The 22093-nt window shown below is 45.5% G+C and overlaps 1 protein-coding gene across 1 annotated transcript in view; it reads left to right on the top strand.

Moving 5' to 3' along the window:
* The window catches only part of LOC149914083 (RANBP2-like and GRIP domain-containing protein 8), a 26197-nt gene extending 9899 nt beyond the window's left edge, over window positions 1–16298 (top strand). The window contains exons 8-13 of the mRNA XM_090127520.1: window positions 181–315; window positions 12018–12187; window positions 13358–13559; window positions 14661–14744; window positions 15075–15257; window positions 15708–16298. Coding sequence (XP_089983646.1) covers window positions 181–312 — 132 coding nt within the window. The 3' untranslated portion in view covers window positions 313–315; window positions 12018–12187; window positions 13358–13559; ... (1 more) ...; window positions 15075–15257; window positions 15708–16298. The remainder of the gene's footprint in view (window positions 1–180; window positions 316–12017; window positions 12188–13357; window positions 13560–14660; window positions 14745–15074; window positions 15258–15707) is intronic.
* The last annotated feature ends 5795 nt before the right edge of the window (window positions 16299–22093 follow it).

Genomic DNA, 22093 nt, shown 5'->3' on the forward strand with positions numbered 1-22093 from the left:
CTCAGAGTTCTGTACAGGACGGGCAGATCTTGAATTATTCCAGCAGTTAACTCTTGATTTTTTTCTCAGACCTTAAACATGCTTTTAAACAGCAAGAGAGTAGGGATTATTCCTTAGGTTTTCTTCAAATACCGATGGAATACCTTTACATTCTCTTAATTGAAACACTGTCTTTAACAGAATGAAATTCAGGAAATGAAATGTAATAACTCCAGTGTGAGTGTATCATCTCATTGGTGGTCTGCTAAAAGCTATGGAACAGATGCTATGTCAGATAGTTCTCAGCACAAAATCTTCGTGAAGCTCCCTTAACAGGTAAGTTGTTGCTCTTCCAAAGAAAACAACTGCAAAGAATTATGTTTCATGCCAGAGCCCAAATCCAGCTATGTGGGAAACACGTGGCTCCCCATTCACTGAATGTACTGCAAGTTTCAAAGCCAAACATAATACTGCACGAGGGAAATTTGGATCTGGCTTTGCTAAAAAGGAAGGTCAGTGGGACTGTAACATCTGTTCGGTGAGAAACAAACCCACTGCCTCCTAGCATGTTGCCTTTCAGAATCCAAGCAAAACTAATACAAAAGCATCTCTTCAACGATTTTCCTTTAAACTTGAAGAAGCGGATGCTCCAAGCGTCAGAATTACTTGAGAACTGCTTTTTCTTTAGCTGTTCTGTATGCCAAAACGAAGGAAGTGATGAAAACTGTTGTTCCTGTAAGAATCCTAACTCGCAAAGTCAACCTAGTGTGCTACTATCTGTTGTTCAGGATTATTATATACATAATAAATATATAATATTTATAATATTTATATAACTGTCTGTTAAATTTCAAAGACTGAGAGCAGTATTCCGGTGATCTCAGGAGCATGGAACTAAAAGATGACTTCTTGAACAGAAGTTGTTTCAGTAACAGCTACCATGGTAATAGGTTGAGATTAGTTAGTAAAAAGCACAGATCTCCCATGACTGACTTGAAACAAGTCCTCTTCAGTTGCTATTCAACGTCTTCTGTAATTTCAAACACTCAAAGTTATTCAGTAGTACGCGTTGCTGCAAACAGCTTTTTTTTTCTCAGTCCTGCCTGAATTTTACTTCTCCGCTTCTGTAGACGACACCTCTTTGGCTCTTCTCCGTAATCCTGTATTGTTTGATGTGAGGATATAGCTGACCCTTGTGACAGTATGAAGATGCAGGCTTGTTCCTGATCTGAGCCTTGAATTTCAAAGGCAATAGTATAAGACGTAACTGTGCATGGAGATTGGAGCTTGTTACATTGCAACACAGTCTATAATTTCTGCCCCGCCATTCTGTAACTTGGACTATTTTTTTTTCTGTGGGCAAGGAGAAAGTGCGTAGACTCCAAATCTATTTCTAACTACCTGGGAATTAATTAGCTCAGTAATAAGGGCATTGTGGGGTTAATGTTGCTGTTGTTCTCGAGTAATTCAGTCTTCATGTTTTGCTCAATTTCTGTCCAAAGCTGTGACTGCGCCATCAGACGATCCACCATCTGATGATGTTATTATTGCTGATGAGCTAACAGCTATCCCAAAGCCTTTCTGGGTCTTCCAGAGGGCTTTCTGTAGGTAGGCCCCAGGTTTACTTCTGTAAGCAGGCCCCCTCTCAGAGATTGGTCTTTGCTTGCTGCTTTGCTGTGCCTACCTGCCTGCTCCCTGTGCTTGCTGCATCTGATACCAGTGGTTGTGGAGCAGGCTCCCCAGGGCTGTGGGCCTGGTCCTGAGCTGCTGCAGCTTAAAGACCGTTTGTGTTTGGGTGGTCCTTCTTGGAACATGAGGTTGGACTTGATGATCCTTGTGGATGCCGTACAACTTGGGACATTCTGTGATTCTATGATCTTGGTGTTTGCCTGGAAAATACCGGATGATTTTTTTTTTCCCTCATTTTTTCCTGGCATTTAAAGTTGTAGTTTCACTTCTAAATGTGAGAGTGGAGTTGGATAAGGGGAGGGTAAGTTGCTTCTTTATTTTCTATTCTCCCAGGTGGGTCTGTATATTTTCTGCCCAAGTTGTGGTAGCTCTGTAACTGGGAATGTTCCTAATGGTCATAAGAAGAGTCTGCTGCCAGCACAAAATTTGGCCACAGGACTGCCTGCTGGATTCAATTCTGTAGATCGATTATATGTTATTTGAGATGGCATGTTCTGTTTATTTTTTCCAAGACAATCAGGTTTTGAGGTCACTGAGATGCATTGATTAATCAGTCACTTGCAGCTTGTTTGAGCTCATCCCACACAACAGCATTGTTAAATAAAACCTTACAATCACTTTGAAATTGTAGCTCTGCGCTACGCTATGCCACTGGTGTGAATGTCTGTGCTACAGATGGCATCCTTCCTCATCCTCATCCTCCCACTGTGCTCCTCATTGGCAAAAGCTGTCTACTTCACACAATGGTTTCTACCTGAGCAGAGATTTGGTCACTTTCCAGTTTCTCTGTGGCACCCCCCTATGCTGTTAGTTCTTTTTTTTTCTGTATTGGTGTCCTGTCTTGTCTTCAGTTTGCCCCAGGATGCCAGGTCAGTTGAAAAAAAATTTCAAATTATATCCATCCTGATTTTTTTAATGTATTATCTTTTTTCTTGATGAGGAACACACTAGAGTCTTCAGAAGAAATCACCATTTCAGGTGTGCGTACTGTTTATCTGTGTAACCAACTAGTCCTCTCAAGGCTCTTGTTGTCTAATGTGTTTGGTTCAGGATCAGTCCATGTCCTTCGTCCTCCTTGCTTTGCTGTCCTCTATGGATTTACCTGAGGTTTTTTCTTCAGCCTGCTTTGCTTTCAGTGCTGACAATCATGAGGAACTCTATGTTGTATGCTGCTGTGTTCATTTTCCTCAGCACGTTCCTTCTTGATGTATAGCAGGTACTGGTGATAGCAGAGCCACTGTTCTGTGTGAGTGACTTGTGCCAAGCCAATGTTTATTGAGCTCTGATCTGCAAGATTAAACATAGCTTCAAGCTACCTGTGTGGAATTGTGGTTTGCGCTGCTTTGAATTTAGTCCTGCTGGCCAGAGATGGACAAGGCAGGGATGTTGGGATACTGAGGAAAGTGTTGGCGCTTGATATTCTCGCTGGATTTTATTTTTTAAGCAAGCATTGGGAACCACTGAAGTTTAGCAAAGGAGCCTTAGTGGTGTGGTTGTATCAGGTGTACCTGATTTCATGATGATATGTGGCCTTTTAGTAGAGTTTAGGCTCTGACCCCTCAAAGCAGTGAATGGAATGAGTTCCGGGTGATACCAAGGCTAATACAATAAGGTTCCGATGAAGCTGTCACAGAAGAGTTACCTATCTTTACCAGCCTGGCTGGTGTGTGATGTATGTTACTGAGATGCTCCTTCCTCTGTGTTTGATGAAGTAGATGCTGTTACATAAGGGCATTAAGGCATTGGATCTTAGCTTCAAAGCACAGTGAAGGCAGTTGGAAAGCAGGAAGGTGACAAGTTGGAATCATATTGTGAGCCCAAATTCAGCAAGCCGTTACTGCTAAACAGGGGCCTCAGGCATACGTTTTAAGTTGTTCTGATTCCTATAAGACTTTGCAACTATCTATCTATAAACTATCTGTTTATAGGTTTGCAGTGTAGATGCCTAGGAGCCATGTTTTTCCTAGGGAGAACGGTGTGCTTGCGTATCTTGTGTGCTCTTCAGCAAGGACATGGTAAAAACCAGTCCTGGATGTTTGGTGAGGGAGCAGAGTGAGAGAGGTGAGCCCAGTTAGTGATGGGAGTCCTGATCCAACGGGTTTCTGTGCCTCTCTCTAGAGCGAAGACGTTTGGAAATTTTCAGATTAGCTTTGGATAAGCCTCTGAGCTTCTGGATGCTTTTCATGACCAGTTCAGACCTCTCAAAAGCTTGAGGTTTGTCCATTACTAATTTCCAAAGGAATTGCATGGAAAAAATATATATGTTTCTTATTTTAAAAATAGAAGCAATAATGAATATGCTAGTAGTGTCACAGTCATGGAGGAGCACAAAGTAGTAGTGAAGTGATAGGAGAAAGGAGGAAGAATGTCCTTTGGTTTTTTTCTCTAGGATCTCCAAGAACTGTTGATAAATGTGAAAATATGTAATGTGCACATAAAAAAAGATAGTTCCTACAGTTAGAAAAAAATAATGTGAGGTACTCAAGTTTTACCCCTGGTCAAAAAGCTTTGGAATTCTCCCAGAGTAGAGAACAATTTCCCTGATTTTTCATTTTGCTGAGCAGTTGAAAGCATCCAAGAGGACTTGCTAGGATCTGGATGAAGAAAGAGTGTTGAGAGGAAGAGGAAACCAAGTTGTTAAGATCTGTGAAGAAGGAAGGAATTAATTATTGTTTGAATTGGTAGATGCATAGAATTATAGATCACAAGGTTGGAAATGACCTACAAGGTCATCTAGTCCAACCATCCTCCCATCACCATTGCCAGCACAAGCACTAAATCTCATCTTGTAGCTCCTCATGCAGATGCCCCTTGAACACTGCCAGGGACGGCGACTCCACCACCTCCCTGGGCAGCCATTCCAGTGCCTGACCACTCTGAGAGAAAAACCTCAGAGAGGTCTAACCTAAACCTCCTCCAGTACAACTTGTGGCCGTTTCCTTGGGTCCTGTTTGTTACCTGGGAGAAGAGGCCAAACCCCTCCTCATCATCACAACCTCCCTTCAGGAAATTGTAGAGTGCAGTAAGGTCTCCTCTGAGCCGCCTCTTCTCCGGACTAAACAATCCCAGCTCCCTGAGCCGCTCCACATAAGATTTGTGCTCCAGACCCCTCATCAGTTCTGTTGCCCTTCTTTGGACATTGAGGCCTCAGTGCCTTTTTTGTAGTGAAGGGCCCAAAACTGGACACAGTACTTGAGGTGCAGCCTCACCAGAGCTGAGTACAGGGGGATGATTCCCTCCCTGCTGCTGCTGGCCACACTATTTCTAATGCAGGCCAGGATGCTGTTGGCCCTCTTGGCCACCTGGGCACACTGTTGGCTCCTGTTCAGCCGAACATCAACCAGTACTCCCAGGTCCCTTCCTCTTCACAGTCATCCAGCTGCTCAGCCCCAAGCCTATAGCACTGCATGGGGTTGTTGTGGCCAAAGTGCAGGACCTGGCACTTGGCCTTGTTGAACCTCAGCCCAGCGATCCAGCTTTTCTAGATCCCTCTGAAGTGCCTCTCTGCCTTCAGGCAGGTCAGCACCACCTCCCAACTTGGAGTCATCTGCAAACATACTGAGAGTACACTCAATCCCTTCATCTAGGTCATCAGTAAAGATATCAAACAAGATGGGCCCCAGTACCGACCCCTGGGGTTGCCAGCTGGATTTAGCTCCATTAACCACTACCTGTTGGGTGCAGCCCTCTAGCAGTTCCTTAGCCAAAGAAGGCTATACCTGTCCAGGCCATGGGCAGCCAGTTTCCCCAGGAGAATACTGTGGGAGACCATGGAAAAGGCTTTGCTGAAGTCTAGGCAGACTACATCAATAAATAGCCTTTCCCTCATCTACCAGGCTGATCACCCAGTCATAGAAGGAGATGAGGTTTGACAAGTATGACCTGCCTTTCATGAGCCTGTGCTGGTTGGGCCTGATCCCATGGATGCCACACACATACCATGAGATCTCACCCAAGATGATTTGCTCCATAACTTTCCCCTGACTGGGGACTGGCTTGTAGTTCCCCAGATCCTCCTTACAGCCCTTCTTGTAGATGGGAATCACAAGTAGTACTGGTACCTCTCCAGTTAACCAGGTGCGCTGGTAGATAGTGGAGAGTGGCTCAGCAATCACCCTCACCAGCTCCCTCAGCGCCCTAGGATGGAGCCCATCCGGTCCCATGGGCTTGTGACAGTCCAGATGGAGGAGGAGCTCTCTGACTGTCTCCACCTGAATCACCAGGGGTGTATTCTGCGTAGCATCCCAGACTTCGGGATCGGGGCACAAAGTGCCCTGATGATAACTGATCTGCCTTTTAAAGGCAGGTGTAAAGAAGGCGTTGAGGACCTCAGACTTCTGCTTATCCTCAGTGGTCACATTCCCCACTGCATCAAGTAAAGGATGGAAATTCTCCTTGGTCCTTCTCTTACCATCGATATATTTATAAGAGGATTTCTTACTCTCTTACTGCGGTGGCCAGTCTGAGTTCAAGTTGGACTTTTGCCGTCCTAACTTCCTCCCTGCATACCTTAGCAACTTCCTTGCAATCTCCCCAAGTAGCCTGTCCCTTCAACTTTGTCACCTTACTGCCCTTCTTGTCTCCCTAGAGCCCATCTGACAGAAAAACATTATTTGAAGACTCATTTCAACAGGTATTGTACTAAAACATATTAGTAGTGGGCATGAGAAGTTGAATTGAAGAAATCTGTTATCTGTATGTCATTCTTAATGCCCTGACACCTTAATAATGTTATTTGAACAGAGACTAACAAAAACTAACAGTTAGCACACAGGCATGCTTGTATATCTAAAGATCATGCAAAAATGTGAAATTCTGTCTCCAAGTGTCACTGTGTCCATGAAACAAATATAAATATATATATATATACGTTTGGGGTTTTTTTGCACAAAGACGAGAACTGTGTTGGAAACATCATAAAAATACTACTTAGAAATAATTTTAAACAGCATCTAGTTTTAAAGCATTGTAGTTCGGTACTAATTTTGTAAGAGCAAGTTTCCAGGGTTGTTATGCACCATTTGTTCTAATAACAGTGGTGATTTTTTTTTTTTTTTTCCTGACACTTAAAAGCAGGAATTGGAGGCTGAGGAATAGAAGGGATAAATAGTTAAAACTTCTACTGCTATAATGATAAATAATAATTCTTTAAAAATCTGAAAACTTAGGCTGGTTTAAGGGTCTAGAGAGGTAAAACGTATTTCACTCAAGAATGATCAAGCATTTTTTAAAAAGCTTAGGAGATGAATGCATTTTTAAGAAGCAGAAATGTGAAAGACGAAAAGTAGTGCATCTCTGGTGATGAATCTTGGGATTGTTATTGTAAGCAAGGAAGAAAGGGTGAAAGAGCTTTTGAGATATTTACAAGTTGAAATAGGAGTTTTGGATCAGTTTTGAAAAGGTAGCATGTTCTGAGCTGGGTAATGTGCTGCTAGAAGGTGCAGTAAGAGAACATTTCATTAGGAAACTTCAGTAGTGGGCATTTGAGTAAAGATGACGTGAAATTGAGACCTGAAAGGGAAAAAAAGATCGAAGGCTTGATTCTTGAGATTAAAGAATCTCAAGCAGGTGTGTATTTTTTTCTTTATCCTTGTTATCCTGTGACTTACTGGATTTTAGAAATCAAGCAAATACAACAGTGAGAGAAAGCTACAGGAAAGAAATTTACACTAATTGGTCTTTAATCGAGGGGCAAGGAATTTGTGAATAAATTCTAATAAGTACCATCTGTAACAAAATTTACCTTAAGAACAATGTCACTCCATTAACGTTCTGTGGAGAGTCTAAGAGTGAAAGAGCAGTATAACCTTTTGTAAACATAGTCACCTCTTTGCATTTGTCTATTAGTAAAGGTGAGCTGGACACTTGTTCAGCACTATCATTTGCACATTTCAAAACAGTGTTTTGGTTTTTTTAAATAACATCTGATAACCTGAAGGTCTTTTGGTGCAGAAGTGTGTTGTATTTATTCTCTGTATAGTTCTTTTGATGCATGTGTTGCTAAAATGGATCAAAAGAGAGCACAGAGCCTTCTGAATACCAGTACTAAGCTGCTTGTTAGTGGCATGGAAGAGAACTTGTAGACATTACAGATTACTTTTTCCTCCTCCTCACCTTTACTTCAAAGTGTGCAGCATTGCCAGACAGCATTCAGGTGATAGTTTGTGAGCTTTCCAAGTACAAAAAGTTTGAGTAGGTTTCCAAGTAGGACCAGCAGTCCTACCAGGAGAAGCTTACATAGGAAGTAGGGAAATAAAAAACTCAGAACTTGTCAAAAACAACTTTTGCATTTCACTCTAAGTGTTATTTTCAAATTTCTCCACTCTGCTGGCTACCTATGCTTTTATTAATTTACACTTAGTATTTTGAGGGGTTTTTTTTTTGGCTAGTTTGGCTGTTCGAAGTTTTTTTTTAATTTCTAGCTTATTGCCTCAGAAAAAAAAGCAATGAGGAAACTTAGGGCTGTAGCAAGAACTTTTCTGAAAGCTGTCTCTAGAGAAAATACGAACTACATGTCAATTACAGTATCTGTACTGATACAGAAGTCTTCTAATCTGGAGTCCATGAAAGGCTTTGCCCCTTTTGAGTAAACACGGAAGTACCTGAGCATTTCAGAGAAGAACCTTCAGACCTCTAAGCAGTGTGCACTGAGCTCTAAATGCAGAGGTCAGTAGCTGGACCTGCTTACCAGCACTGCTGAAGGAAATCACTGTAAATGTGCGGTAAAAAAATCACACCTGGCAGGGAGGATACCTTTTTATTAATCACCAAAAAAGCAAATGATGCAAATTCCCAGGAAGCTTTGCAATAAACACTTTCTGGTCCCACTTTTTCAGAAAATCTGCAGAATTACTTTGTTTGGAAAGACCTGGAGAGTTCGTCTAGTGAGGCCCCTCTGCTCAAGCTGAGTCAGTTAGAGCAGGTGTCTCATTTGAAAGGAAGAAGTAATTTTATTTTGCCATCCATCAGCTCTCCTGAGGTTTTGTATTGTATTTTGGAGAGATCAAATTGAGAAGCACTGTTGCATCACAGCACTAAATACATCACGGTGATGTTTTCAGTAATGATGTTTCTATGTTTATAGTTAAGGGCATTTACATTTTATGTTGGGGAAATGTTCATCAAGTGGTGGTTTCACACCAGTTATCAACAGAACACCACCACACCATGCTGTTACTGCCCCTCAAAGGAAGAGGGGGGAGAGAAAATGTGGTTGGAAAATAAATGAACGAAATGCTCATAGGTTGAGATAAGGACAATTTAAAGGAAAAGGAGGAAAAAGAAAAACACCAAGCAAAGGCCATACAAGGAGAGGAAACAATTATCCTCTGCTCATCATAGAGTGGCCTGGGTTGGAAGGGACCTCAGAGTCCACCTGGTTCCAGCTCCACTGCTGCCAGCAGGGTTGCCAGCCACTAGATCAGCTTGCCCAGGGTGCCATCCAGCCTGGCCTTGGAGACCCCCAGGGATGGGAAATCCGCAGCTTCTCTCAGTAGTAAGCAGTGTTTGGCCACCCCTTGGAAAGCAAGGCCTCAGTACATGTTGTAGCCCTTCCCCAGCTCCTCATGCTGTGTGTGGCATCGTATGGTATGCGATATCCCTTCAATCAGTTTAGATCAGTGCCCTGCTGATGTCCTTCCCCCTCCTCTTGCCCACGCCCAGCCTGCTGGCTCAGGGGCTGCAGAGTTGATGCTGTGCCAGCACTGCTTGGCAGGAGCCAAAACACGGCTGTGATACCAGTGCTGCTCTGGCAGCAAGTGCAAAGCACAGCACCGTGTGGCTGCCGTGGGAACAGCAACCTTGTCCCTGCCTGCCCCAGTACAGCACCCCTGCATATGTGCATCACTGCTATAGAGAAGCACATACCAACATAGAAATTGCAATGTTGCACCTGTTATTCTGGCTATTAAACCACATAAACAGAACAGAGATCTGAGCAATGTTTGTTGAATTAAGGTTCTTCTTATTTTGAAGTTTCTAATGAGAAAATTCCTCTTTCTCAGGAACATATTATTTTGTTAACTTAGGAGCTTGGAATATTTTGATTTACAAGATAGTCCCATAAATATACTGGAGTTGAAGATAATTCATTAAGCATTCTAAATCTTTTCCTTCTTATCTGCTATTACTTCACAAGGCAGCAGGTAATGAAACATACAACAATGTCATTACTTCAAAGGTTTTTGTATTCCATAGGCATTCCACTTAGAGGCGGTGGGTAATTTGTCAGCCCAGTGACAGATGAATTTAAGGATACAACTGTACCTAGTGCACAGTTTGCTTATGCACATCAGTGAGGTGTAGTCTGTAAATCTTACAAAACCACAGTTATTGTGTAACGTTTCCTTAACTTGATTCGTGAGCTCTAAAGAGTTAAGAAAAGTCCTTATATTCTTCGTACCCATCTCTTCTACTGCGTGCACAGTCTGGACCTGGTTATTAATAATTACATTTTCATCCTTGCAGAGAGAATGATATTTAAGAATGTTGCTTGGAAGTGTTTTTCTCAGTTGCTAAAGAAATTCTAGGTGAAATCCAAAGCCATGATTTGAAGCCAAATGGTAGCAACATTCTTGTGACGGAAGAAAACAAAGAAGAATATATTAAGTAAGATTAAATGAAGATTTTAAAATACTTTTATCTCTCCCATTTCTTTTAGCTCAATCAAGAAAATACTGTCACACTATGTAATCTGAAGCATTATTGAAATTCTGTCTATGAATAAGTACTGATGGCAAAATGTGGCAAAATGTGGCAATTGTTCAGATTCCGTATTTGAAAGGAAAATATTGATGGAAATATTTAAAATAGATATATATTACATTTCCAAAAGGTAATATATATATATTACTTTTCCCAAAAGATTCAGTTTAGTAGAAGCTCCACTTGTTGTGTTTTTTTCCCAGAGATAATTAAGTTTAGCAGAACATCGTGACGACAAATGTGAACGTCAGGTACTTCACCGTACCATTGCACACATTTATTATTCACATTTTGGCTTTGTAGACTGCTGATATTCTATCCAGCCATTTATGGTGTTGCTTGTTTTTAACCAAAGAACAGTTTTGGATGCTTTTGTGGTAAACTTGAGTTTTTAAAAATGCATAGTTTTGATACTAGTTTCCATGTGAACTGCCCTGATAGAGCTGTTATGTCTAGGCATTTGTAACAAGGCAGCATTATGAACAGTGTAATGTGTTGTACTGTTGTAAATGAGGAATTATGATATAGCAGTAGCAGAATGTTTTAAAGCAAGGACAGGAGCCTATGAGTGATTACAGAAGAAAAACATGAGCGATGAGGTGCTTTGTCTCAAAATATCCCCTTCTTGTCTTGTAATATCCCCAGCGAGCAGCAGTATATAAGCTCTGCTTTAAGGTGTGAACTTCAACATCATCTTACATAGAGGATTTGCTCAGAACAAAAAGAAACAAATAGGAAACCACTACACACGTGGCAGGCATGAGATAAATTGAATGAGTAGAATTTTCCTCTTATGATATATTCTGTGAAGGCTTTTTTGTGGGAAAGGTTTGAGGGATGAGGGAGTAGGAATTGCTTTCATCATGAGTCGTCCAAAAACATTTCACAGAAATTGTAACATTTGCAGAAGGAACATATTGGCATTTTGCAGTTGTGCAAGATATTAATTGGGATGAAGAGTAAGGAGTATCTGCAGAAGACCATTCTCCTCTAGTTTTGAGGAACCCAGGCAGAGCTCAGATTGCAGCCTAAGTAATATTCTTTTGCCATAATAGGTCCTGTGTTACGCTCCCCAGAGTTTCATCTCTTCTTTAGATTCCAGTTCTCCTGACAGGTTAGGTTTGAATTCAGCATATCTGCTTCTCCCTGGGTTCAGGTTCTTTGGGTCTCCTGCCTGCTTTTCACCTTTTTATTAATGGAGAGTGGAGTTTCTACCACAAAGCAAAGTTTCATGATTAACAGAAACAAACATGGAACTTTCCAAATGGACATAATCGTTTCTTGATAAGCTAGCAGTCCTACTTATCTTCACTAGTACCGCCTGACCTAGATTTTACCTTGTTGTGGATAATGACTGAGATTTCTGGGGACAACATTAGATGAATCTAGCTCTGCCTTTTTTTTCCTTTTCCAAATACTTAGGGATTGCTGTGCTCTCATTAATATCATCAGCTGCCTCCTGTTTGAGCCTAAAATGCTTTCCATAGCGGAGTGGTTGGAAACATAGGGTTTTAACTTAAAACTGTTTGCACAGACTGAAGATTGAGTTATCTAGCCATAATTATTACATTCTCCTTTCTTTTATAAAACTTGTTGTCATCCATACACTCTTAGTATAGTTCTCCTTTCTGTCTTTTCCTACAAAGGAATCACTCAGATGGCCTTGAAAGCTCTGAAGATGCTGCTTCAAATAAAAACAAGACTGTTAATGGCAGTGATTCCCCACTACTCACCAATGGAAGCTGCAAACCTTCTCGACCTCCCAGGCCTTTTTGACCACCTCCACCCACACCCCGCAGACCCACATCAGTAGCTGGTGCGTATTCTAGGGCCAGACATCCACTTCAAAGCTGTGGATTCTCTGTACAGTCTAAAAATGAACGTAACGTTTTCCGATGCGTGTTTTTAACTACAGTTTTTTTCAGGGTAAATTCTTGGATATATAACTTCTATTTTAACAGCTTGCATTCAGCATCGTTGTTCCTCTTATAAGTAATTTCTGTTTCCACGACAGGTAAGTGATGATTGCAGCGATACTGCTAAATATGTTGGAGCTGGTGCCAAAAGAACATGAGTGAGTGCTACTGTTGCATTCAGTTAACTTTAATGAGACCCGTGAACAAATCTGCTGAAGGACTTACAGAACTGCCTCAAGTAGATAATACTGGAGCTTGAAAGACTAGTGATTTGTTTCTACAGTCCTGGTTAAATTATTTGAAACAGCAGCACTTCAAACACTGATTGCGTGAAAATAAATATGTTTTTTAGTACATCTTATAATTTAGAAACTACAAAGCTTTAAGACAGTGGTAGGTGTTTTCAGGTTAACTCCTCCACATGCATACACTACCATGTGTTTTGGTGATCTTATTGTCACAATTGATAAATACTGAGGCTGGACGGAAAACTGGGCTGCAGTAATTATTTTAAAAGATAAAGGCAGTGTAGTTTAGTAATAAGACTTGTGTATAGTTCTTAACACTGCCTACCAAATGGCCTGCATGGGAAAAAAAATCTGAAAGCGTTTAAAGAATGCATGTATTCTCCCTTCCACAGCCTTAATTTTTCTCTTCTTGAAAATGTTATGCACGCTGCCTCTTAAATTGTTGCAAATATTAAATGGGAAATCCATCAACGCAAGCAAGTAGCTTTTTCTTTATAATCATCTAATGTTTAGAAAATGCAGACAAGTTGCTTTAGTGAATAACTTTTCTTTGTCATATCAAAGCTGTGCAGCTGAATAGCTGATAGTTCTTGGATTGAAGCATTTTTACAGAGTGCAGCTAAAGTTGCCTTTTGTGTGTGTCTGTGTGTGTGTGTGAAATAGAAAATGTGGCTATATGTGCATACTACTTCAAACCACCACCTTTTGCACATCTACTTTTGTGACTTACAAATTCTGAAATAGATTACCAATACAGAGAGAAATGCAATGACATGTCTGGCGTCGTAGGAAGTGTAAATGGTTCTCCATCCACATCCACAGAGAATGATGGGGCCAGTGCAGGTTCACTGGCAGGTGCAGCTGCAAATACATCTTCAGAACCAAGCCCTGAGGGGGGAACAGAAGCAACTACAGCTCCTGCAACTGCTGCACTCACCACACCTCCAGTATCAAGACAAGTCCAGCCAGTAACTCCTGCAACTCAGGCACTAACTACAGTCAGTCAAGGTCCTCTTCCACCTGGGTATGAGTTTAGTGAATTTTTCTGCTGCCTTTTCTGTTTTCTTATTTTAAGCATACCAAAATACACATAACATCTGTCTTTTGCTGCATAACAAAAATTCACATAATCTGCTATATGGCTTTAAATTTCATAGTTCATACATTGCACCTCCTGAGAGCAATGTGGGCGCAGCGAGATACTTCATACCCATGTGGAATTTGTCAGATGATTGGTCTCTTGTCTCAGAGATATTATTTAGATTCTTAACTTTTTCTTAAAAAAATAGAAATGTTTCTTTACTCTGAGTAAGAAAGGGAAAGCAAAAGCTTCTTAATGTGAGTGGTATAATAGATAAGAGTGCTGGGCAGGTGGCAGCCATGTCCAGCATGAAGAGAGCTAGAGAAGAGGATAGCGTGGTTTTAAATGGGAAGAGGGAGCTGGGGGCCCCAGAACCGAAGAGGAGGAGGGGGCCCGCCGTGACCATCAAGTGGAGGAGGGAGAGGAGGAAGAGAGCCCGGTTCCATTGCACCCGGACCTCCGCTGTGACTGATCATGGGGAGCCCATGGAGGTGGATCCACCTGCAGAGGAGCCCATGGAGGTGGATCCACCTCCAGAGGAGCCCATGGAGGTGGATCCGCCTGCGGCACAGCTGGCCTGGCACCACACCACCGTGCCAGGCCCCGCATCGGCGCGGTCACAGCTCCGCCATCGCTGGTCCGGGCGCTGGGCTCCTTACCCGCCGCGCGGCCCCACCCCCAGCATTAGCTGGGTGGCATTGTTTAACATCTGCTCCTCCTCCACCTTGTTGCTCCTCCGCGGTTCTGCAGGCCTCCAGTTCCATCTTCCCCTTTTAGCAGTTAGGTCCCCCTTCTGGGTTTTGTTGTTGATGTTAGTGTTAGCGTAGTTTTAGTGTTTAGTTTTAGCGTTAGGCATAGGTTACTGTTAGTAGTTTAGAGTTAGGCATAGATTGCTGCTAGCAATTGGCAGTAAATGCCGCTCACTCAGTAAGCACTCCCCTGATTTACCATGCAGAGAAATGAGTGCGAGTGCACTGAGACGGGAGGTTTGATGACGTCTGCGATGAATTGAATTTCTGTCTTGTGACTTTTCTTCTGTTGCAGAACATTGAGGAAGGAGAGCGTGAGTGGCTGAGAAATGGAGTTGGGACTCAGGGGAGCAATAGGTGCCTGTGTGACCCTTGCCAGGTAGGTGTGCCTTACTGTAAGCGTGCGCTAAGGCAGTGCTGTTCAAACACAGCTTGTGGCACTGTCTGCAACAGATCTGCTTGCTGTTAAGCTTTTCCCTTATTTCATGTCCACCTATCCTCTTCAGCTCCTGCTCCCCTCACCTGCAAGTGGAGCAATGCTCAAGTTGGAGGAATCTTTTCCTCGGCAGGTGGTAAAAGATGATGCAACTGCGTTTCATGCCCTTCTTTGTTATTGGGTCAGTAGGCCAAGGATATCTTCAGAACAGCTAAGTCAGTCTGTAACACCAATGTGCATGAGAGAATGATGACTCTTTTTCCCCTCTTGTAGAAAGCAGCCTCCTTGAGAGTGGGAGAGCAGCAGGCTCCTGAAGGGCATTTCTCCCCAGCTGAGATCCCTGAGCCCACGCTGGCGGAGAATGTGCTGCACCACGATCTCTTCTGCGGAGCCACTTTGCAGCTCACAGAGAGTGCGTCAGTTGTAATCGTGCCAGTTTCCATGTGCCATAAGCCAGTAAGTCGTGCTCTCTGAGGCTGATAGAAAGGCACAGACAATAGGCAGGGAGGGAACAATTTGTAGCTGTTGCCTACGGTAGTGTGTCCCGGCACTGCTGAAAGAGGCGTAGTTTGTTCTGTCCGTCCTTCGGTGTGTGTGCTGTACCTGATGCACGCAAGAAGCCTTGAGGTGCAGACTCATCTTACTGCTGTGCTCTGTGCACTGCCAGGCAGTGTCCAACCCTGTGCAGGCGCTGCCTTGCAGGAGATGGCTTTGGATTCTAGTTTGTGTGGGTCTTTTGGGATTAAGATAGAGGTGGAGTTTCTAGCGTGCCCTAATGTCGGAAAGGTGGTTTCTAGTACTGGCAGCCAAAGCTGCCCAGGAGGGTGACTTGAGCTCCCAAAGCGAGCTGTCAGCCAGTTGTTAGCTGTGAAGGTTCCCTGACCGTTTCTGAATTGATTCTTGTAGGACTCACACAGTCCTGGAACTAAGACTTGGGAGACAGTGAAGAAACCCAAGGCAAGTGCTGCTCAGCTGAGGAAGAAAGCCAAGAAGGAAAGCAAAAAGAACCAATAAGGGCTTGACCAAGAAGGCCCACAGGACACTAGAGTCATCTGGAATGGTTCCTCAGAGGTGGCACCAAAGGCAGCTGACTGAGTCGTCCGGTTTTCTGGCATGGCCGTGCTTTCCCTGTCACGGACAGTGCAGAGGAACTAAGGCAACTGGGAGGGAAGGGCTTGTGCTGCGTTCCAAGCAAAGAGGACTTGCCAGAGGCAGGACTTCATCTATGGCAAGAGATGGAGACACTGTCTTCCTTCAGGATGCATCTCTTCAGGGCCAGAGCCGGTCTAGTATGAGATTGAAATACAGCTAGCCGGGCCTGGAGAGAGAGAAGGTGACGTAGCCACAGGGTCAGGCTTCTCCTTGTGTCTGACGGGAGGCTGAATGACTCACTGCTAAGCAGAGATCCTGGACACTGGGGTTTCATTTTGGGCTGTGTTGATAAATACAACCCAAATCCTTTTGTATTGAATAAAAGCGAAATCAACTTTTTAAAAACGGTGCTGCCTGTTTCTGTAGCTGGTCAAAAGGTCCCTTGCTTGGGCTGGCAATTGCGGGGCGATGAACCGGTCGGCTCTCCCCTGAAATTCTGCTGGTTTTCCCTCATTTCCTTGTTGGTGTTCCCAATGGGTGGCTTTTCAGCCCAACTGTAACTGCTAGCAATAGGCTGTGAGCATCCCCTTGCTCTCCATGGACTGCTAACAAAAGCACAAAGGAGGGGAAGCAGCCCAGGAGGAAGAAAGGTGTCCCTGCACTCAGCCCCTTGAGCTCGCCTCTCTTTCCTGATGGCTTTTTCAGCCTTGGGCTGTACTGAGGGTTGCTGTTTGCCCTGGGAAACCCAGCTGCACGCAGGCAGCGATGGCCTGCACATCAGCCTCCCGTTTAGGCACGAAGAGTTGAGGTGTGGGTGGGATGGTGTGAAGAGCAGAGCTGGGAGTGGGGAGGAGGAGAGGGCAGCAGGAGAACGTGCCTCGGGCCCAGAGCTCAGCCCCGAGGAAAGGAGCTGGTTGCAAAGAGAAAACCAGCTTCCACTATTTCTAAGTGGTCATTGCATCTTAGGTCTGGGTCTGGATCCAGCAGGGGGGCCCACGTGCAGCCGTTCGGGAGGAAAGTCCGAGAACAATTCCACAGCAAAGAAGGCAGTTTCAGTGCTAAGGCCTGTCTTCCAGCTGGACATCGGGGTGCTGTGGCTGCAGGACCTCCAGTCTCCCAACGACATCATCCCTGGTGAGAAGGCAGCAGCCACCTTCCCCTTCCCACCACACGTCCGGCCAGGTGTGTTATCCCTGCTCTTTGGAAATGGCAGAGAGCAGCAGAGAATTGTTTGCAAAGCTTGGGGTACAGCGTGAGTTCCTCCAAGAGGAACCACAGACCAAGAGCTGTTTCTCTGAAGGACCTTTCCTATGGTCACGATCATGTTACATGGGAATGTGGCTTGCTGTGGCAGTGAGGCTGTGCCTTCTCCTGGCAGACGATGTCAAGACTGAGTCGCTGAACTACCATCAGCTCTTGCGAGCCTCTGGCATCCCACTGCACATGGTACAGTGCTGCATGCAAGAGTGCATGCTCCTGTACTGTCATCTCCTGAGGAACAAGGAGCCTGTCTCAGCATTATGACGTGCCAAGATGACTTCCTCCTCACGAGGTTCTTCTAAAGCTGCATTGCAGCACTGGAGGGCAATACCAGAGTCATTGCACTGTCCCACACTAAGTTGAGGTTTTGAGGGTGTGCAATCAAATCACCACTGGCCAGCCTGGATGTGGCAGGCTAGCCAAATGTCTTTCCCCGTGCTTGCCTCCCGGAGTGATGGGGAGCCGAATGCTGATCCCTATTCATGGCAGAAATTCTTCTCTTCACCCTTCAGGAGTCTCTCCACACTGCACCGGAGCCCGTCATTACATCTGTGGGAGCACAGGGGGAGACCGAGGTGCACGGGGTCCTGCAGACTCCACGTGTCTGTTTGCAGCACGCTCCCAGCATGAGCAGGCAGCTCCCGCAGGACGAAGAAAGCGGGACAGAAGAAAGCACCTACTTCTGCTCAGACCAGCACAGCACTCCATGCAACAGAGGAACGTGAGTGCTGCAGGTAACGGCGCCGCACGGTGCGACAGCAGAGGCTCGATCAAAGCTGCCAGTCGTTCCGCGGCTCAGAGTCCCGTGCGGAGGAAGTCGTCTTGGCCCGGTGGTTCCGCCGCGGGCGCCGGCTCTCGCCGCGGCTCGCTCTCCCTCGCCTTCTCCCACGCGACAGCGGAGGCTCGCTCAGAGCTGCTCGCTCTCCACGCCGCTGCGGAGCGGCCGAGCCGCTCGGAGCCGGACAGACCGTGCGCAGTACGGCCGCTGCCACGGCGCGACCGTGTGGGCCGGTGCCCGCCGGGGCCGGGCCGTCCTTCCGTCCTACCCGAGCCGCCGCCGCCGCCGTGGAGCGACCGAGTCGGTCGGTGCTGGGCGGACCCGGCCCGTTCCGGGCGTACTCGGGCTGCGTGGCTCGGCGGCAGGCGCGGCTGACTGCCCCCGCTGTGAGGGGTGTCCGGCCTCTGTGGGTGCCTGTGCCAGTGCTGCAGCACTTACAGTGCGGGAGTGCTCCTGATGTTTGGTGGCAACCTCTGGTCCTGGCACTGGGCTCCACTGGATGCAGCCTGGCTCCGTCCTCTCTGCCCCTCCCTGCAGGGATTGATGGCCGTGGGTGGGATCCCCCTGAGCTGCCCTTCTCCAGGCTGGGCAGCCCCCTCTCTCTCAGCCTCTTGTCATAGAAGAGGTGTTCCAGTCCTTTCACCATCCTGGTAGCCCTCCATTGGACTCTTTCCAGCATGTCCATCTGTCTCTTGTACTGGGAGCCCAGACCTGGACACTGTTCTCCAGGTGCAGCCTCACCAGTGCCGAGCAGAGCAAAGGTAATGGTGCAGAATAATGGTCCTTACTGCTACAGGTCAGGACTAGGGCTATGATGGGAGCACGCTGCTTTATGATTGACATGGAGAACTGCTAGGAAGAAGGCCTGGTGGGCCTGAACACAGGTGCCAGGTGGCCCAGCTTTTATTTCACTGGAAACCAGAGACTCCATGGGCAGCAATGTGGAGATATGTTCTCCATGTAGTTGTGCCCCTGTGGCTTCTTTCTGATATGCTTGGGAAGTCCCACTAGAGCAGACTGCTGCGTGAGACAGAAGCCTGATACAACATCACTCGTGTGGGTGGAGTTTTACTATCTCTGTGTTCACCTCTTTTATGTTTGTTTGTTTCTTTGTTTGTTTGTTTTCAGTTCAACTCTTATGTGTGCAAGTCTGCCTTTACTAAATCCTTTCCTTGTGACCTTAGGCAACAATCAAGCGGGCCTCAGTTTTCAGCGCTGAGCAAGAAGCGCAGGCGCTCAGGAAGGTCATGAAGGGCTTTGGTAAGTTGATCTCCCTCCACAGGTCAACTTTTATTTTTTCCCCAGTGCTGGGAATGGCTGCTCTGATGGTTTGTTAGAGGGAAGCATAGCTGCTTGCATTGCTCCACTGTCCTAAACACACTGCACAACTGTCCTAAAAATCGTTGAAAGGTGGAAACAGAACTGCCCTTCATGTCCCAAAATGCAGCTGCTCTGGTGGTGTGGGTCCTGGCAGCTTTGTGCGCATAGCTGTAGTCCTGGGGCTGTTGAGAACCGGCTGTGTAGGGGACTGGAGGTGGCACAAGAGCAGAGGTCTCTTCTGATTCTTGTGCAAGCAGCCTGACTGGCTTCCATTTGTTGGTTTCAGGCACAGATGAAGACCAAACAGGGACACGAGAACCCTTTGAAACATGGAAGATGTGTCAGATGCCATCCTCAAGGGAGCAGCCAGATTCTAGCAAGAACACACACACAGCATCCTGTGTCTTGACCAAACTAAACGTTTCCCAGTGTCAGCAAGTTCTGAGCACTATTGGCAGGGTAGGTGGTCTTCAGAGATGTGTGAACGTGGTTGTGTCACTTGGGTGAAAAGTGAGAAACGACCTAATCTCCGTAAGAGAAAGGTCAGCAGAGACTTTACCTGACCAGGGTTGTTTTGTTCTTGTTCAGTTCAGAGCAGTTGTTGATGCAAGGAGGGTTGGAGCCTGAAGAGAAGTGGTGAACAGCTCAGTTCCTTCTGTTCTCTTGGCCTTCTAGGGTTTGATTGATGACTTGAAGACGGAGCTGAGTGGGAATTTTGAGAGGGTGATCATTGGGATGACTCCCACCACCATGTATGATGTGCACAAACTAAGGAGTGCTGTGAGGGTTTGGAAATCTTCCTTCTGTATTGCTTAAGTTCTGTCCAAGGACTTACTGCTTTGTTATGTATGTTTTCTTATTTATTACTAACTCTTAAAGAAACCTGGTTGCACGTCACAAGCAGTTGCTGGTATCTTAAATCTTGCTGTGGCAATTCCCTAGGGAGCAGGAAAGATGAAGGTTGCCTGATTGAAATTCTGGCTTCTCGCACCAATGAAGAGATTCATCACATTAATGAGAACTACAAGCTTCATAAGTAGTGTGAAAGGCCAGGCCTTGTCCTGCTAATGATGATGGCTGGAGTGCTGCAGTGATGCTGAGAGCCGTGGGCATGGTTCTGTACTTAGCTACGTTATGGCTAGAAAATGTGGGCAGCACCCAGGTGGTGGCCCTGCTCCTAACGGATGCTGTGTGTGTGTTCTTGCTAGAATCTGGCTGCTCCCTTGAGGATGGCATCTGACACATCTTCCATGTTTCAGAGGGTCCTTGTGTCCCTGGCAGAGTGAAGTGTGACTGCCACTGGGGCAGGGGGGAGAGGAGCTAAGAAATTTGATTGGCAGCACAAAGTAGCAGGTCTTGAAAATGGTAATAGCTGTGGTAGGCCAATTAGAAGACTGCTAGCAATGAAAATGAAATATTTCTGAGGGACGGTCCGGATTTAGCTGAGAGTGCTGCAGGAATGATAGAACGTTCGTGCAGCATATAAGGAGCTTGTTGTTGCAAAGCAGTCTTTTGAATCTGTCATGGTTTTATGTTTTTTGGTTTTCAGTATTCTGCATCAAAACATCATGTAGTGTACTGGAATTAAAGTGTTAATGCTCCAATTCCAGGTACCTGTCCCTATACATTACGGAAGTCGTGGATCTGACCCTTCCGGGTGGGGCGGGCTCTTACTGCCTGGCAGTGGGTGCTGGAGGTGCTTTCCCAGCCGTTCCAAGCTTTCCAGGTTTGATTCGGTCTCAGGAACTCTCTCTCATATCTTATTTGATTTATTAGTCTCAGTTTCAATTAGATTGTGTTATATTGTGTTATCTTGCATTCCGATATCATAGTTAGTAAAATAAGTTTTCCTCCTTGCCGCTGTTTTTTTCAATCTCCCTTCCTTCCTTCGCATTTTGTGGGGCCGGGGGGATGTGGGGGGGCAGGGGCCTACTGCCCCCTGTCACAGGCATAGATTGATCTAGTAAACTCCGTGTTAACTCTCTGACTTTCTGCCATGGACTCTTCCCCTTAGTTTTTGATGGTAGTGAGGCATTGCTGACAAGGACATAACAGACAGCATTAAATCTGCGGTGTCAGGAGACCTGGAAGATGCGTTGCTGGTGGTGGGTGAGTGCTCTGCTTTAAAACGTTGTCTACAAAGTGATGTAATGATGAAAGGTGCTGTGTCTTCCCTCGAGTGGCTGTTAACGTAGTTTCAGGAGGCAGACATGGTTTGTCTTTGTTTATGGGCACAAAGCCAGGCTGGGTGGGACTTGGAGCACTCTGGTGTAGAGGGAGGTGTCCCTGCCTATTGCAGGGGGTTGGAACTAGATGATGTTAGGGGTCCCCTCCAACCCAAACCATTCTATGATTCTATGCTTTACAGACCCAGTCAGGCGAGAAAGCTATCTTGTGCTTTATGGTACAGTGTGCTTGGTCATGGGGTGCTTTGGCAGCAGAGGTTTGCTGCCAGGAGGCATGAAGACCTTCATGCAAATACTGCTGTGCGCCAGGCACAGAGATGTCAGCTCACAGCTCATCACTGACTGGATGCCTGCACTGCAGCTGCTGTTTGTTAACCTGGAGGTGCATCTTGACAGAAGAAACACCTGCACCAAGAAAGTGCTGCAGCATTGTGGAAAACCTCCTGCTTTTACTGACTTTAATTCTCTTGTTCTTGTCTCTCCTTAGTGTAAAGTGCATGTGAAATAAGCCTGCGTGCTTTTCTGAAATACTGTGTGATTCCATGAAGGTAAACAGATCATGGAGTAAGATTGCTTGCTTCCTTCTTGCATTTTCATGCTCAAGTCAGCAGCATCATGGCAATCGTGAGATGGAAGCTGCAGCCAGTCAGGAAACT

Source organism: Phasianus colchicus, chromosome 31, assembly GCF_987193195.1.
Source record: "Phasianus colchicus chromosome 31, bPhaCol1.hap1.1, whole genome shotgun sequence".
Taxonomy (NCBI): domain Eukaryota; kingdom Metazoa; phylum Chordata; class Aves; order Galliformes; family Phasianidae; genus Phasianus; species Phasianus colchicus.